At 34.4% G+C, this 19,386-nt stretch overlaps 1 protein-coding gene across 1 annotated transcript in view; it reads left to right on the top strand.

The window, feature by feature from the left end:
• The window catches only part of CSMD1 (CUB and Sushi multiple domains 1), a 2,120,031-nt gene that overhangs the window by 1,570,978 nt on the left and 529,667 nt on the right, over positions 1 to 19,386 (top strand). The window contains exons 22-23 of the mRNA XM_044659558.1: positions 400 to 588; positions 10,475 to 10,644. Coding sequence (XP_044515493.1) covers positions 400 to 588; positions 10,475 to 10,644 — 359 coding nt within the window. The remainder of the gene's footprint in view (positions 1 to 399; positions 589 to 10,474; positions 10,645 to 19,386) is intronic.

Below are 19,386 nucleotides of genomic sequence, written 5' to 3' on the forward strand. Positions count from 1 at the left end.
TGCAGTTTAAAGAGTCTTAAGTCAAATGCCTGGAGCATCAAGAGATTAAGTGACTTGCTCCAGAGTCACATAGTCAATACACATCAGAAAACTGATTTGAACCCATGTCATCCTCTCTTTGAGGCTAACTCTCTTGCTGTCTTTCAGAACAAAACTTTATTTTGTTCTTATTTCAAATGAATCCCAATATTTTACAGTCAAATTTCATTTTAAACAACAAAAGTATAAGTATTACAGTTTGAATTTAAATAGATCTTATGGACTGAATTCTGGGGGAATGGCACATTTTCTCTTTCTAAAAGTAGTTAGCTATTTTTTTTCTGATTACTGTGAGTTCCTTTTCCTGGATACTGTGGTTTCATTTTCCCCAAATATTTTTTATTTCTCTTCTTGAAACAGAATATGACCTAGAACCATGTGATGATCCAGGTGTTCCTGCCTTCAGCCGAAGAATTGGTTTTCATTTTGGAGTTGGAGATTCTTTGACCTTTTCCTGCTTCCCAGGATATCGTTTGGAAGGTGCAACTAAGCTTACCTGCCTGGGTGGGGGCCGTCGTGTGTGGAGTGCACCTCTGCCAAGGTGTGTGGGTAGGTGGTCACATGATTTCATTTCATTCATCCAATGGGGGGGGGCAGGACATGGCATACATCAGGATAGTAAAATTCTAAACAGGCCACCTAGGTTTATAATTGAATAAAGAAGAAAGAGAAAAGACAGAAAGTAATTTGAAATATAACTTGTGAAAATTAAAATGACCAAAGTTCATAGATTTCTTAGGAATGAGGAAAGAGGGTATTTGGAAGTAATGATGCTGGGTGTGGGAGGGAAACTCTTTAGTTTAATTCCTTGGTAGAGCAATAACTATGTAAGCCTTTATGACAAAAACTATGATCAAAATAAATTTAATTTCCATACTCAGTGATTTCATCTTATTTTAGTAGAATTAGGGATTGCTATTAGATTCATATGTAAAAAAAATATTTTCTTTGTGTGAACAGAATTATTAAAAACAGTGTTGTATGAGGTACATAACAACTCTAGGGGTGATATAGAATGACTGAGGGGTTTGCCATGGTGTAATGGAAAGAATAATAAATTTAAAGTTAGAAAATTGGAGTTTGAATCCTAGTCTAGCTATTTAGTAACTATTGAGTCTTGAACAAGTAAGCTTCCTTACCTTGGATCTCAGCATCTTGATGTGTAAGATGAAGGAGATGAACTACACAATCTTTAAGGTCCCTATGAATCCTAAATGCTATGAATTAAATTTCTTGGGACCCAAAGAATATAGCCTGCACATCCAGTATACATACTTACAGAATAGCTCTCTGACTCCTTGATATTCTGAAAATATTTGTTTGCGGAGATGAGTTGTACCCAATTATGGAATTCTGGAGTTATACAAAAATTAGCAATGAATTAGGGGTGTTCAAAGGAAAACAGATAGGGATTCATGCATTTTAAAATCAGAATCCATACTTTAATACTTAAATGGTTCCATGATCTTATCAATTTAGACATACCTTGCAATGACTTAGATCACATCCTGTTCATATCTTTTTATCCTGGGAACCTCTTGTCCATCTTTACTCATATCATCTAATGGGATCCTAATTAGCGGAGGACCATCCTATAAGTCTCTTGACATTACATAGTTACTGTTTGAGCATACAGGTTAACCACTAATTATGTTGGGTTTGTTTTTAAACTCTTACCTTCCATCTTAGAATCAATACTAGTATTGGTTCCATGGTTGAAGAGAGGTTAGGGCTGAGCAATGGGGAATAAGTGACTTGCCCAGGGTCACACAGCTAGGAAGTTTCTGAGACCAGATTTAAACCCAGAGTCTCCTGTCTCTAGGCCTGGCTCTTAATCCACTGAGCCACATAACTGCCCCTACTTTTTATCTTTTACTCTTACATGATAACTAGCTCACTTGTCCAATTACACACTTTTCTAATGACACAATATATGCCACTTCTATCGCTTAATTCTTGGTTGATGCTGTGTTATTATACTCTATTTATGCTGACCATATGCCTCTCTGTTTCTTTTTGAGTGACTCTCAATTTAAATTATTTTAAAATTATTTTAATACTAAATGAATGACCATATTCCTTGCTAAAAATATCCACATTTCCTAATTGAAAGAATTTCTTCTTTGTGAGTTATCAGAGAAAGAGTCTGTATTTAGAGTCAGAGGTTTTGGATTCAACTCCCAGCTCTTCTGCCTACTACCTATGTGAACTTCAATAATTTTTCTTATCTTGGTATGCCTCACTTTCCTCATATATAAAATGAGGGAATTAGATGAGCTAATCCTTTAGGTTCCTATCAGCTCTAAATCAAATGAATTTGTACTTAAATCCAAGGTCTAGTCTCCACTCTATTGGTACTATTCCAAAATATCCTAGAGACATTTCATTAGAAACAAGATTTTCTCATCCATTGGATCTTTTGACCTACACAAATGTTTTCAAATAGGGTTGGCGCTGCTTTTCCTGGATCATTTTGACCTATCATAATTTTTATCATTGTCTTTTCACATCTCTTGGTTCTTAAGGAAGATAAATTTAAATTTATTTAAATTAGTATAACACTACTATGATGCTATAGTTCCTTTCTGCATCTCAGGTTTTATAAGGGTTTAAAAGGCTCCGTGGCTAATTTTATAAAATATTCAAAGTTACAGCTGCAGACTTTTACTTATCCCACTACATTAAGACGTTCTCGCTAATGCATGGCATAGTTACAAATCGTCCCTTGGCAAATGAAGCTGAATCCAATCTTGTGTTTTATGAGCAATTTTGGATAGTTTTGTACTTCTTCCAGTATCCTCATTCAATGCCTCCCTCAGCTGGGAATAGAAGGGGTCCTGAGTTTTGTTGAAGTTTCTGTCAAAGCAAGGCAAACTATCACAAGTCCTACCAAACCAGAGATTCTTTAATGCATTCCTGGCAATGAACTTTGTCTTTTTCCAAGGACCAGAACACATGAGTAAAAAGAAGATCATTTGCATGTTATTCTGTTTTTTTGGCCACAAAAACTCATGATGACTATCTACTAAAGCATGGAATTTTGTCATCTGAGTGCTTGACATATATAGATACCAATGAAATCGTGAATATTTACAATGTCAACATATTTTATCCTGTAGCTACTGTTTTAAAGCAAAATAAAGAAGCAATTGATAGTTTAAATAATGCATTCATCATGATAACCTCTCCAAATATTATACTTTTAAATTTCATGGTCATAGAGTTAGTTTTGTAAAAATATGCTTTTGTATTCATGAATGATCAGAAAATGAGTTAACCGCTTCTCAATTGTTTTATTCTTATTTCATTTTAATTAGTTTGGCTTATTACTGAACTTTAGGTGGTAAATTTAATTTTGATATCCTATTAAAAATAAAGTAATGAACATTTGATTTATTTTAAATGATATTAATTTTTTTACTTTAACAGTATATCATAGAGGAATTATTGGTAGAACTTTAAAAATCACAAAACTTGAATTATTTTTAAAGGATAAATAGTGCAATTCAGATGAACTCATTTAGAGTTAGGCAGAACCTTAAAACTTATCCAGCCCAACTTTTACCATTTTTCATAAGAAGAAATTAATTTTCAGATAACTTGCAAAATGTCATACTTTTTTTCAAATATTAATTTGAATTAAATTTATTTCCATTTGTCTCACCTACATTTTGTTTTGATATAATATAAAAATAACTGTCTAGATTTAGAATCCTTATCAACCATTGCTTTGGTCATAAGAAAAGCACTTAACTCCTTCAGCTTCAGTTTTTTCATCAGTGATGACACAAACTTAAAAAAAATGATAGTGAGACACACATAAAAGAGTATATCTATGGCAAAGAGATACTTTCCATTCTTGGAAGTCTTTTTTTCTACCTTCATAGAGTCTTCACTAAGTTCCCTTTAGGTGTGGCTCATTTTGGAGTTCTAAAAGCAGTATTTTTCTTTAGTCTGATAAATTTGAACTCACATCTTCCTGATTCCAGGCTTAGTATTATATCCACTGAACCACTTAGCTATTTCTCTATGGGAGACAGGGCAGCTAATTTTCCTTTACTTGACTGTCAGAACTAACTAAGTACTTCTGACTCCTCAATCCACTAAGATATGGTTTAGTAATCTCTGAGACATTAGTGCTTCTGGCTTTGGTAACCAATTAAAAGATGTTGTTATCATTCATTACAAGCCCATTAACCATACATAATTAGAAATCAGCTTCTCTCCAGTTTCTGTAAGGTTTCTTTGTCTGAAACCAAATAGGAAATATCCATGCTCCAAGGACTTGCCTTACTATAAGCCAGTCCACCTACATAATAGTTTCTTCAAGCCTAAATCAGCCTCTTCACAACTTCTATCCAGTGTTCCTCAGTCTCTCTTCTTCAATCAAGCAGTATAAATCTAATTCCTTATTAATGTCAAAGCTCTTCAAATACTTGAAAATGACTATTCCATAAGTGGTTGGGTTTTTTTCTAGACTAAAAAGGCTCAATTGAGCTTTATAGGATATAGTCTTCTACTCCATCATCCTCCATGGTTGCTATCCTCAAGGAAACTTCATTCTCCTTCCTATAATATGGCATCTAAACATTATCATACTCCACTTATGACAAGGACAGAGTACTTCAGAACTATTACTTAACTTTAGATACTTAAAATTGTAATAAAGTATGTCTGTTCTATAGCTCTGTTTGAAGAATCCTAACTTCTTCCATTTGAGCTACACAATAAATTATGGTGGCTGTGTTGGTCTCCTCCAGTGATTTGCTGCTTATTAAAAATGCCACCTTCTGAGTTGTTTGTTTTTATTAAGGGTGAATTTCAATATGGATGGTGGCTATCTATTTCTTCTACATCTACACTCCTTTAAAAATAGTGCTTTTTTTCAACATGAACTAACTAAAAGATACTAATGCCTTTGGATAAATAAAGTCTAAAATCGAATGAACCTAGAATCATAGGCTTAGTGTTAGAAAGGATATTAGAAGTCATCTAGACTTTCATAAATGTGTAAAATAATTCTATTCCTTGCCCTTGAGTTGTTATAAATACTTATCCTGCTGACCTACAGAAACCTAATATAGACAAGTGCATTCTCTAGTTTTATTAAGAGTGCTTATTGTAAAGAAAATTCATTGTAAGGATGCTTTGTTACAAAGCAGCCCAACTGTTACAAGGATGTTATTATTATTAATTATTCATAGAGTGTACTTGGCATCACACAGGGCAGAAAAGAAGACACATTCCTTTCCCTAGGGCTTTGTGAGCTTTGTTATAATAATAAGAAATTTGTAGATAAAAACACAGATCAGTGATTTAAACCTTCTAATAATATGTTTGGATAGATAGATAGATAGATAGAAAGAAAGAAAGAAAGAAAGAAAGAAAGAAAGAAAGAAAGAAAGAAAGAAAGAAAGAAAGAAAGAAAGAAAGAAAGAAAGAAAGAAAGGTAGATAGACAGACAGAAACAGACAGGGAGGCAGACAGACTGACAAATAAGCAATCTTTGCTTAGGTTGGAGAATATTTTGTATCAAGAAGACTTCCTAGAAGTAAATATCAGGCGCACACTGATGTCAAAAAATATAATTTCAAAAAAGATAGAAAAGGAGAAAACAAGAAGTATTGGGATGATGGTGTATTTAAGAAAATAAGTCAATCTAGGATTGTCCGTGTAGAGAAAAGAGACTAGACAGGAGTCAGGGGAATCCAAAATTTTAAACCAAGGTTCTAATACAATTCTGACACTTACTATTGAAGCAAGCCATTTGACCTCTCCAAAGCTATTCCTTCATTTGTAGCCTTTCTCAGAAGATCATTGTAAAGAAGTTACTCTATAAACTTTAAGGTGCTGCATAAATGTAAGCTATCATAAACTAGAAAGAGGATGAGAGAAACTCTATAAATAGTAATAGTGAAAAAGGCATAGGAATTAGCAGTAAAGAAACAGCACTGGAATCATTGCTCTGATGTTTACCTCTCACCTCTGTGACACTGATTCAACCCTGAAGCTCTCTAGGCCCCAGTTTTCACTCAAATGAGGGAATGGAACTAAACATCATCTTGAACCCCTTCCTCTGGCACTAATCCTGTGATCCTAGGGGATTTGTTCAGTATCAAAATGAGGAGGCATTTATTCAATACCCACTACCTGCCCTCAAGGAGTTTATGTTCTATTAATGGAGGTAACGTGAATAAATAAGCAAATATATATTTAGCAATAATTATTATAACAACAAAAATAATATCTAGAATTTATATAGTTCTTTAAGGTTTGCAAAGTGTTTTACAAATATTATATTTTTTCATTCTCACAACATCCCTATGAAGTACGTGCTTCACTTTACACATGAGGAAGCATAAGATCACAAAGCTAATGAGCATCAGAGGTAGGATTTCCTAACTCCCAGTCCTCTGATCTAAAACTACTGCCTCTTCACTGACTAGCTTTATACCTAGCTATGTATGTGTATATATACATATATGCAGACATATATTAAATATACATACACGTATAGAGGGTCAGGATTTTTTTTTTAATTTAGAATGCTGTGTTTGGGCAGTTTTGAGAAACACAAGGGACTGATACTAAGAAAGAACAATGAAGATGGAGTGGTATTCCAGCCAGTAGGCATAGGCAGTGCCAAAACACAGAGATGAGGGTAGTGGTGTTACATGTAAGAAACAGCAGGATGAGAGGAAAAAATACAGAAATCCTTAACATCTGATTCTCTCCCTTCAGAACCACAGCCATTTCTCCAAAAGGTTGTTTCTAGGATCCAATGTTCTTGTCCTTTAAAAGAGAAGACACCATCCTTCCCCCTAAGTGAACACTTTGCCTAAAAAAGAAGTTTTCAAGCATAACAGTGTAAACAACAGCAGGAATGATGGTCAAAAATTTCATTCTCTTTTACTATTACCCCAAAGATTGTTTAAGCAGAAGACATGAGATCCTAAATGAGATTTAAGAATATAATTATAAGAGTAAGGAAGCTCTAGCCCCAAAACTGTGAAGAAAAGCATTTTGCGCTGAACAGGGGAAACTATTTATTATTTCTTTGTCCCTGGAATCCAACCAGAAACCATGCTCTTTCCTCACGTAACACAGTAATGTTAGGGAAGATCAGTTGTTGCTTATAAAAACAAGACATGTCTCAGGGTTTAGAGAACTCTCTTTTTTTATCTCCTCTGTCCCATCATCACAGATGATCAATGCTTTTTTTAATGTTAGACTTAACTTGCTTTACAGACTTGATTTGTATGTAGCTCGTGGGGATAATTATCCATAATATAATTATGAAATTTAATTTCATATATATTTTAGTCATTATAGATTTCAAAGAGACCCTTATAACAAACATTGACAGTTATGGGAAAATAACTTACTGAACAAAAATAGGGTAATCTTTTATCTTCTAAAACAAACAAGCAACAAACAAAATTTAGTAGATGGTTCAGTAAAGAATTCTTTCCACTATACCTCAAAAGTTCAGTGTGGCAGAAAAAGTCACTGCTTCAGTACATAGTACCTATACATCAGCATGGTCTGGGAAATGTTCAGTAACTGGCTCTCTGGGGACATAAATGGAAGTATCATTTTTTATCTGATCTATAGAACTTCTAATTATTAGATCAAAAGTATGTTCAATTTAAATCCAATTTAAATTTAAAATAATTTAAATTAACTGGATTTCCTTTAGTTTTTTCCCTTTAAATTTAAAAACTAACTATAACTTTTTCAATCAACTACATTCTTCTTCTTGGTATGCAGCCTAAGGGAATAAACTGTGGAGAACTTTTAAAAGCAAGTTTTGCTTTCAACTTATTAGAAGTTTTAAAGAATAAAATTGCTTAAGAAAAAAAAAAGAAATCAGATGCCATATGGTCCATATATTGAGTACCATTTCCTAGGTCAGTGATGGACAAACAACAGCCTGTGGCAGGCCAGATGTGGCCCCTGAAATGTTCTATCCCACTCAACAACATTATTCCTAGTCTGATGAATACAATGAGTAGGATACAATACAATGAAACTTCGAAAGAGTTGCCTTAGAAACAGACTGACAGATGAGCATTTCCTTTCCTTTGGCCCCCTCTTTAAAAAGTTTGCCCAGCACTGTCCTAGGTAGATAAAAGCATTATCTTTGCAAAATAACTTCTTATTTCTCTAACCTTATGTAGCTCAAATGCATTTTTTAAAATGCTTTAAAAAGACAAAATTAGTAAAATGATATAAAATAATTATAATTCAAATCATTGTCCTTTATGTTCAAAAATGTTGTTCCAGACACCATTGCTATTTTATGTACTTATAGCTGAAGATGACTAGTTGAGTGAGTAATTAGAGTCCTAGCCACACTGTGTGAGAATGATGCTGTCATTTGTAACTATGATCACTCTTGGCAAAGCCTCTGAACTCTGCCTGGTGTCTGACTGGACCATATTTGTTTTTTATGTACCTAGGGGGTGGTCTGGACAACCTTTGTTTTAAATAAAGTTCATCTTTGTTTCAAATTCCTAAGTAACAAACCAAATCAAGTCATCCAAAATATTTAGGCAGTAAAAATATAGTGGAAGTCACCATTATTTCCTCATGAATCCTTTTTCTTTGAGTACTAACAGTTGAAATTATATAAAAATTCAAGAATTTAAAATAATCATAATTGTGCTACTTAGCTGAAAAGAAATATAAATTAACTTAATTATTGGTCTTACCAAGTAACCCTATTCTGTAATCAGGAATTTCAAGTCAGGAACCATTTATTAAAGGTCTGTTATGTGTACGTAATAAGTGGAGAGAGAGTCCACCTCAGTGTCAAGAAGTCCTTGATTCAAGCCCTCATTTAGATTCATAGTGGTTTTGTGATGTTGGGCAAGTCAATTAACCTTTTCATGACTCAAATAGCTCTCTAAGATTGTAAATTGTAGAAATTGTCAGAGTATATTTTCTTCTCTTGATATTTCCTAAACTAATTCAAGTCTGAATCACTTATTCACATACATGCATGTATAGATTTTTGCACATATGCATATACATACATATATGCACATATATGTAGATAGTTTGTATAAATATAAATGTATATGAGAATGTCTGTATATACATTATGTTTGAACAAGGCATTCTGGGCAAAACAAAAATGAAACTTTCCTTCTTTGAGTCTCACATTTTCCATTTTTAAAATGATGAAATAATGCATCATTTCTTAGGATAACTTTCCTCCATTTTCACAATTCCTGATTCCTGACTCTTCCTGATATTATTTTGAGCAAAACTTCAACTTCTATCTTTTATCAAGAAATAAATGGTTATGGGGTGGTGGGGCACTGAGAAGAATGTGAAATATCACATTGATTAGAGGTAGAAGAAACATGGGAGTTCATCTTGTCCAACCTATTCATTTTACAGGTAAGGAAACTAAGGCCCAAAGAGGTTATTTCACTCACTAAAGCATAAACGAACTGGAATTCAATTTCAGATTTTCTAACACCAAATCCAATATTCTTTCTATTACATAAAAGGGAATTATTATACTTAAAAGATAACTGAAACAAAAACACTCAATCAGGTATGGAATGAGATACATAACCCTTGAGATCCCTTTGAACATTCTATTTTCTATTTAAAAAAAATAACTGCAAATATAATTGGAGAAATATAGAGCAAATATGGGACCATCTCACCTAACCTCCCCTATTTATAAATGGAAAAACTAAGGTCTAAAAGGAGATTGACTTAACTAAGGTTACAAATGAAATTTTAAAGCTATTTTCATTTCCTCTTTAACTAAAGACTATTCAATATACCCTCAGAGCTATTTAGACATTTCTTTTTCCTACTCTGTGAGAATGAAGAGAACACAGAATTTATTAACATTCAGTCTTTAAAATATAATGTAAAGAAATGCTCTGATACAATATTTTATAGTCAGAGAGCAAGTAATATATCTGAAGTTAGGTTCAGAACATGACAAAAAATATGAAAAATCTTTTCTTTTTAGGAGACTTTTAAACATTTAGCTCAAATCCCACATTTTAGAGAAGAGGAAACTAAGACAAAAGTCCTTAAGTAACTTACTGAAGGTTCACACAAGGTCAATTTCAAAACCAAGTCTGGAACTCAGATCTGATATTTCCTGATGCAATTGTCTTTTCTTTACACCATGCCTCCTAGGAATCAGGGAAAGGAAGGAGAAAAAAGAGACGAAAGTTTGGAAATTGTAAGAATCTAGATGATTATCAGAGCTTACAATAACATTAACCTAGTGTTGCAGTCACCAGGGCTTTGATAATCCATAGAGAAGTAATGGGTTTATTATTTTAGATATGCAGTGATACAGCAGAGGGTGACCATAAATTGGTAATAGTTATTTTATTACGTATCACAATGGCTAATTCTTCTTTTGAATTCGTTTTTAATGTCCCATTTTCTTTAGCTGAATGTGGAGCAAGTGTTACTGGAAATGAAGGCACGTTACTGTCTCCAAATTTTCCTTCTAACTATGACAACAACCATGAGTGCATCTATAAAATTGAAACTGAAGCTGGAAAGGGAATTCATCTTAGAGCCCGAAGCTTTCAACTCCATGAAGGAGATGTGCTTAAGGTAAGTGGGAATTTAATTCAAAGTTCTTTGTCTTCTATCTTTAAATATTTAATAGTAACTAATTCTTTTTTTTTTAATCATTGAATTTCCTTTCAAAAGGTTTATACAAAAGAAAATCTTAGTATCTTAAACCACTTCTGATTAAATTCTTGATAAAATAGGACTTTGACTCTTAAAAGGATGCTACATATTTCTTCTTTCCTTTCCTATATGGTTTCTGTCTATTCTTATATCCACTCAGTCTTGACAATTTAAATGAGCATTCTCTAAAAGCTCCATTTCTGTCAGAAGTAACCCAACTTTGTACATTTTCTCACCTTACTCTATCTTTCTATGATTCTTTCCTTGCTTTCCAGCCTGATAAACCCTACTTCCTCTCAAATTTGCATATTTAGGCTTCAAACAAATGGTTGATTAAGCATCCTTCAAATACACCCATGCTTTTCCCATTTCCTTGGACAGATTGTTCCCTTTTCCTTACAATATCCTTCACCCTCTCCTCCCCATCCTCATCATTTTTTTCCATTTCATAACCACTTTATCTCTAAGATTCAGAATAAGCATCTGTGAAATCTTCCTATGATTCCATTAGCTGGAAGTGCCATCTCCCTCATTTGATCTCAAAATGCTTCATAATTTTCATATGTTTTCATTGTATTTCTAATTTTTATTATATTTTTCTTTGTAGATTAATTTACTCCCACACTAAATAGCAAAGTTTTTAAGGAGATCATTGTATCATATATTTTGTTGTCTCTATGGTACATTATAAATAATAAATATTTAAAAGAATATTTTGAAAGAATGAATGAGGTTTTTTAAAGTATCTCTACTCTAATGAGGTTAGAGAATTTAAGTTTGAGGAATTGTAAGCTTAAACAAAACATCAACATTAATGACAATTTACTTTAAAAAAAAGAATCAATAATGTTCATGTTAACTGTCCTTTTCTAAATGATTTATAATGGGATTTACCAGAGGAATTCTTGATCCCATTAGAAGTCAATAGCTATTCATGAACTAAAACATAATCCTTCCTGCTAGTGCTATACTTAACAACTTTTCTTGTTCCATTTCACAATTTTGAAAGACAAATTTATTCCAACAACATTCAGAATTATTCTTTCCAAATCTCATGCTGGCAATTTTAAGGGTTGTAATTAAGAAGTTATTTTCATGCCCTAAACATCATTGTTCCAACTATCCTGGAATTGAAAGACTCATGCTAAGTATCTTTTTTCTGAATTCTTGGATAAGCATCTATTCTCTTAATTCTTTAATAACCTCAAATTTGGAAATCAATAAGAATTCAAGGCAAAATTTTAAGTGAACACTAACTGAATGTCAGAGTCAGGTAAGTGATTTTAGGTGCCAAGAACAAAAGATGAATAATTATTAGGGAGGAATAAAAAAAAGACATTTTCATAGGTGACTGCACATAGTTTTAGGTGTTGATGTTCAATGAATGTCCCTATGCACAGAAAAAAAAAAAGCAAAGCTTTTATAAAGCTGTCTATAAATCAATATATCTAGACAATTTATATAATTATTTTATTTTGGAAATGCTAACAATTTTCTACCTCTATTTAGCTCATACAATATTCTAATAGTTCAATAAAGTCTGTTGCAAATGAAATTTTGGTTGTTTTTGTACTTCATTAATTTATTCAGAAAATATACTATAAGACTCTACTCAGCATATTAGAAATAAAAGAATATGGTATATAATAAAGTAAGAAAGTATCAAGCACCTTATATACAATGTAATCTTTGACAGACCATGCAGCAGTTTCCTTACAGAAGGAAATTAAGAAACTTCAGGTCATCCCTCTTGCTCCCATGTTGACCTTCAAACTATTCACCTAGGACTTTCTTCAAAAAAGTAAAACATGGGGGCAGCTGGGTAGTTCAGTGGATTGAGAGCCAGGCCTAGAGACCGGAGGTCCTAGGTTCAGATCTGGCCTCAGACACTTCCCAGCTGTGTGACCCTGGGCAAGTCACTTGACCCGCATTGCCTACCCTTACCACTCTTCCACCTATAAGTCAATACACAGAAGTTAAGGGTTTAAAATTTAAAAAAAAAAAAAAGTAAAACATCTCAGTAGATGAATATCAAATCCTTGGATATAATTTACGGATTCAGAGCTATAGGCTGATCTCCCCTGAGTCTGCACTATGCTAGATGCACTTTAACTTTTTAACTCTACTTTGAAATCACCATTGTGATTATGGCTCCCAAGCCATTGCACCTACATCCTTAGCTCCTATTCTTTAAGATTCCCACCCTTTAGTTAGTTCTTTGTTCTAATCATATCACACAAATTTAAGGGGAAATTTCCCCATTGGTCAAAAGTACCTGACTCCCTAATTCAGCCAGAAGGAAAAAGGTCTACAGAGGGGCACCATTTTTCCTTTTTCATTCATCTTCAAAAATTTGTTCAATCTGCTCTGATATATCCCTTTCCTCCTCTCATCCTTTCACCTCTGAAAGAGCCAAGGGAATTTCATCTTAGCACCTCAGGAACTTTGTAAAGGCTCTCATACAAATGCACACCCACGAATGAATGAATAAATCCACAAATGAAGGAATGAATGAGTTAAGGGTTCATTATGTGAAAATCATGAGGCAACAAAAAGAAATCAGATTCTGTTGGGCAAGATGACAAATATGTAAGGTGTCAGGTACAAGTAAAATGGAAAAGTCCATGGTCTATAGCAACCATTGGCAACTTTTTTGGCCATGAGAACCATAAACACCTGCAGAAGGAGGAGGTTGGAGGTGGAAGGTGCTGGAATATGGGGTGGGGGCTGAAGGGCCCCCTGGAACACATACTGGGGCTCTGCCAGGACTGGCTGGTCGGGAGGAGGAGCCAGATATGGCTCGAGAGCCATACGTTGCCAACCCCTGGTCTATAGCATACAACAGCAAAACTAAGTCTAAAATGAGGCAGAGACTCTACAGAACTTTGGTCTCTCTATTGCTCCAAAGGAGAGCCCAGGCACTGTAAGAAGCACAGGCTTTCCTGAGAGACTTCTATCACATTTTTCCTGAACAGAAGATAAATGAGAGATAATCCTTTTAAGATCAAGATAATCTTTCTTAAGTAAGGATATACATGGAGCAAATTGGCGTATACCAAAAGGCATAAAATTTAGCTGGCAAGTAGCTATATTTATAATTCTTTGTGAAGGAAGGTAGGAAAGTGGCCGATTCAAAGAGGAATCTGGGATCATAGGGGTATACAGTTCCTAGGAACAGGGTGATGGATTTTCAAGTGCAAGGGAAAACAAAAACATCTCTGGTACATATATTTAACATAGAACAGCAAGATAACAGTATGAAGTAACTCAGTCTCAAGGTTTCTGCAATACAATGACCCATTTAGTCTTAGGGCAAGGTATCCCATAATTGAGGGCAAGTGATAGTAGTTAAGTAGTTCAAAAATAACTTAATCCATGATAAAGAGTCTGGGATCAGAGATAACAAGTCTTGGACTTCAGAAAGCACTTTGGTTATCTCATCTCTTAGAAAGAACATAATAGTTTTTATAGAATGAGCCAGTGGCAGATGGGTAAAGAATTCATTCTAGTGTTCTAGGACTAAAAGAACTAGTTTCCATGGTTACTTTATCCAAGTTGTGACTTTCAAAGACCATTTCTTCAGGTTTCTCCAAATCACACTGAATCCCAGATAGAGTCAACCTTACATATTCTCATCACCCACACAGTAGGGCACCTCAAGCATTTCAAAAGTTATCAAGATAATCTACACATTGGTAAAGGTTGTTACCAAGAGCTTCTAGATAAGGGTGATTCAGACACAGAGCTATCTGGAAACAACATCATTCAGGAAATAGTCCCTAAAATTAAGGATTTTAATTCAAGAAAAAGATTCCAAGAGAAGGACACAATTACTGTCTTGATATATTTAAAGTGACGCCATGTAGGAAAAAATTATATTTGTTCTGAATTGCTTCAGAAGGCAGTATTAGGACTACTTTAGGTAGCTAAGTGGCACAGTGGATAAGAGTGCTGAACCTGGAGTCAAGAAGACTCCTCTTCCTCAGCTCAAATCGTGCCTCAGACAGTTACTAGTTTTGTGACCCTGGGTAAGTCAGTTAGCCCTTAGTGTTTGATTCAGTTTCTTCATCTATAAAATGAACTGGAGAAGAAAATGACAGCCCATTCCAGTATTTTTGCCAAGAAAAACCCAAATGGAGTCATGAAGAATCTGACACAACTGAAATGACTGGAGAATGATACATTTTGGCTCCACATAAAAGAAAAGCTTCTATAAATCAGTTGTCTAAAAATGGCATGAGACCACTTCACAAAATAGGAAGCAACTTGTAAGCCTAAGAAGAGGCTGGATAAACACGATGTGATATTTCAATCTTTAGATTGAATTCCTTCTTCCAGTCTTACCTCTGATGCTTACTGCCTCTGTGACTTCATGGAAACCATTTCATTTCCCTTGGCCTCATGTTCCTCATCTCTAAATTGGAAGCTTTGCCTCTGTGGTCCTTTCTAACTCTTGATTAATTCCTATATTACACTGGTGCCTGAGGACAGAACTGAGCTACTTAGGGCAGGTCAGCCTGTACATGTATATGGTCACTTATCTGGATTGACAGCTGGGCTAATTAGGACATGGGTATGAACAACCCTTGACTGCTAGCACCTAATCACTACCTGATGACTTTATGTATTGATTCATAGCACTACCTTTGGCACAGGCTGTGATCACCCCAAAATTATGCCATGTTACCATAGTAAGTTTATATAGATTGAGAACCTGGACCAGTCTGCAAGTTGTGAAGGACTTGGGGAATAAGGATGAATGTCTCTGGCCATTTCTTCAGGAATTGTTATCAACTTCATAATAGAGGTAGAATGACTCATGGCATGTTCAAGATGCCCAGGGAACCCATGGGGAAACTTTTTTTCTCTTTCATGACTTAGATCTAGGTTGCTCCGGGCAGCTTCAGGCTTTCAGAATCTAATTAGAATAAACTATGAAAACATATTGCTAGTAATAATGGCCAGTTTTTACCAGCTCTTGGTGAGTAGCAAGAAGTACCGAAAGGGATTTGACTCAGTGTCATCTCATGCACACAAACACTAATCCTTATGTACTGAAACTGAATGAAATAAAATAGACACAAATAAACTATGAGCTGTCAAATGAATTTCTGAGTTTTATTCTTGGGGGAAAGAGAGGGAAGAATGTTTATGGAGAATGAAGTATGAATTATATTTTTAGATGGAGAGGGAAGGGGAAAGAAGGGGGGGAAATAATCTAGATGTGGAGGGAAATTCAAAGCAAAAAAAAAAAAAAAACAGGAAAGGCATCCTGGACCCAGAAAAATCTCCTGGGGACTTTGACATGATTTTGCTCATTCAGAAAAAAAAAAAACACACAATCCTTTCTTGCTGAGAAAAGCCACATGCACTTTAATTGTAACAGTCTTTCAATAGAGTGCCACACATTTTGGTTCCTAGCTCCAGAGAAGTTTTCTCTTCTCCTGTGGCTCCTTGTCAATGAAAGGCAAATCGATAGATAACCTGTTTCTTCTTTGCCAATTGTGGGCAAAAAAATTACTTAATATTGCCAAGATGTAAAGAGACATATTCTGGCAACAAAGATACTTGATAGTTCTAGCAGAGAAATGCAATGCAGGGTATTACAGCCCTGTCCAGATGCCTGAGGGAGGTTGGCACTAATATTATCAGGATCTGAGTTTCAAAGTTTCATTTTTCTTTTTGTGTATTGTGGATTTTTTTGCTGGGCTGAACTAGAGGTCCAGAGTGTCATCTTTTCTAAAGATATGAGTTTCTCAGTTAATTAGAGAAAATTAGTATTTTGTTCATTGAATTTAAATATGTGTTTATAAATTATCACATATTTCCAATGAAGTATAAAAGTTTTAAATTATTGCCCCCTAACTTAGTTGTCCCCCAAATTTTCCAAACTTATAACTATTCATCATAGGCAGCTGGAATGCCAGATACATAGAAATCACTTAATAAATGCATATTAATTTGACTTATTTGACTTCCCATTTTGCTTCATCTTCATCCTTTCCACCTCTTTCTCCCCTTCTTCCTCTATTCTTTTTTTTTGTCTTTATTTGGGGCTTTTTTTAACCCTTACCTTCCATCTTATACTCAATAATGTGTATAGGTTCTAAGGCATAAGAGCAGTAAGAGCTAAACAATGGGAATTAAGTAATTTGCCCAAAGTCACACAGCTAGGAAGTGTCTGAGGCAAGATTTGAACCCTGGATATCCCATCTCCAGGCCTGGCTCTTGATCCACCTAGCCAATTAGCTGACCTTTTTTGAGTTGTTATTGTTTGTTTGTTTTTCTATGATGAGAGAGAGAAAATTGCAGATGAATAACTCACCTGGATTTTTAGAAAGTTTTCTGGACTGCTGATATTGTGTCCTATAATAAATCTGACACCATATATGTCAGAAGCACAAGGGCAGGATTTGAACCAAAGTCTTCCTGACTTCAAGCCAAGTCTTCTACGAAGTACAACAAACTGCCTCTCTTTTCTCAGTCTTCCTCCTCTTTCTCCTTATCATAATTATCATTATTATCATTGTTTGAATATTTGGTTAGGATAGAAAAAGTAGAATGCAATGACACTATAGATAAAGTGTTATGGACTCTTCAGAAACAATTTGAATATGATGTCCACACTTTATTTCCCTCATAATAAATCTACTCCAAAAGTTCTTGATCCTGAATCATTAATTTTAGGTCACTTTATAGACTTCCATTATATCTAAAAACTTGGCCCACATATCAACTGGCATAATTATGTCAGTTTCCTTTTAGGAAAAAAGAAAACATTGTCCTTGCACAGAGCCATTTTCTTTGGCCTTGTTTTTGTCAGGTCTGTCTCTTTTCATGACCTCCATCTATCTAGTTGAACAATAACCACAATGATTCTTCAGCACAATGAGCCAGTCACAAAGAATACAGTTAGACACCCAAAAAGAGAATGCCAGTTTTATAAGTAGTTTCATCATGAATCAATGGTATATAGAACACTCTAGCAAAAATAAAATAAATGACATTGGAAGAAGTTTGTATGTCTGGCTAATTTAAACCTTGTAATAGATACACAGATTACATAGGGCACTATTTATGAACATCATAGTCTAACATTTTACTCAGGATGAAAACAAATTTAAATTTGGAAAAATCCAAATCAATACTAATTTCACTACCACAGAACAATCACAATACACATAGTCAAAAGCATCTTCTCTTTATTTAGCTGAAACATTTTAGAAGAAAAATAACAAATATTGTTTATTTTGACCTATATTCATCTTTTTCTAGAGGCTTTCTTCAAAACATAAAGTTGAGTAGAATTATTTTAGAGCAAAAAGTTCACCTCTCCTTAATCTGGTACACAGTGCTCTGTTTCTTTTATTATGACTGATTTAGAGAGCAAGTTATTTTAGGTTCAGAATCTGGAAAATATGACAGGCCAGTTTCAGTACTCAATCCTCTTTGAAAACATTCAGACAGAAGGAACAAAGCAGAGTTTGCTTTTGTTTTTTTTTTGTTGTTGTTTTTCCTGTCCCTCAATGGTGTTTTCAGAGAACAAACCCATGACTGAATTGTTACAAGCTTTCTCCATCTTTCTTTTCCATGAGAATGTGAGGAGAAAGATGCAGAAGTTTGAATTGGAGGAGGGAATTGCAGGTGAAAAAATTATAAAATGAGAAAAAAACTCACAAGAAAATCAACCACAGGAAATAGAACTAGAAAAATCTTTAGAGGTAATGTAATTATCACTTTATTTTATAGATGAGGACACTGAAGCTTAGACATTCGTGCAAGGACATAGAACTTGCAAGTTGCAAAACTAAAATTCACACTAGAAATGGGTTTTAAAACAAGTTTTTTTTTTAATTCCCCATCCAATGTCTTTTTCTTTGATTTATTTTTTTTCAGATTACACATCAATAAACTTTTAATAATTGTTTTCTGATAATTTGTGATCCATGTTTTTTTTTCCTCTCCATCTCCTCTCCTCCTTCCCCAAGATAGAAGGTAATATGGTATAGGTTATATATGTGCTATCATAGAATATATATTATCATGTTTAGCATTGTGAGTGGAAAGTGAGGAAGGTAAGAGGAAGGATAGAATGGAAGGATGGAAAGAGAAAGGTAGAGGAAGGAAAAGGAAGGTAGTTTTCCCCAGCCCTGGCAGGGGAAAATTAACCAGATCTCTTCCAGGATGAAATAAAAAATCAGAGAGAAACTTTAGGGTTTAGAATTCCTAGGTTTTATTTAAATTAGAAAGGGAAAGGTCTAGGAAAAACCAGGAGGTAGAGAGAAAGGGAAAAAGGAGCTGAGAGAGAGATCAAGGTAGATAGTGTCAACCAGCCTCCAGGCTCCAGAGAGAGCAGAGAGCAGAGCCTAAAAAGGCACCAAACTTTCTCTTTTATACTTTCTCTGACACTTCCCACAAAGGAAGTGGGAGGTGTCTGGAGAAGTTGTAGCAGGGAGCCCTTGGAGACTAGTCTTCCAGGGCTTACAATAATTTTAAATGGCACAGCATGTTGCAAAAGAAGACACATAATGCTTACATCAGAGAAAAATTCATGAAGGAAATAAAGGGAAAAGTGGTATGCTTCATTCCAATGTCCTTTTCATTTAAGTACACAGCTTTGATAGAATTTTTTTATTGTAGATACTAGAAAAATAATGATTC

Source organism: Gracilinanus agilis, chromosome 2 (genome assembly GCF_016433145.1).
Source record: "Gracilinanus agilis isolate LMUSP501 chromosome 2, AgileGrace, whole genome shotgun sequence".
In the NCBI taxonomy this organism is placed as follows: domain Eukaryota; kingdom Metazoa; phylum Chordata; class Mammalia; order Didelphimorphia; family Didelphidae; genus Gracilinanus; species Gracilinanus agilis.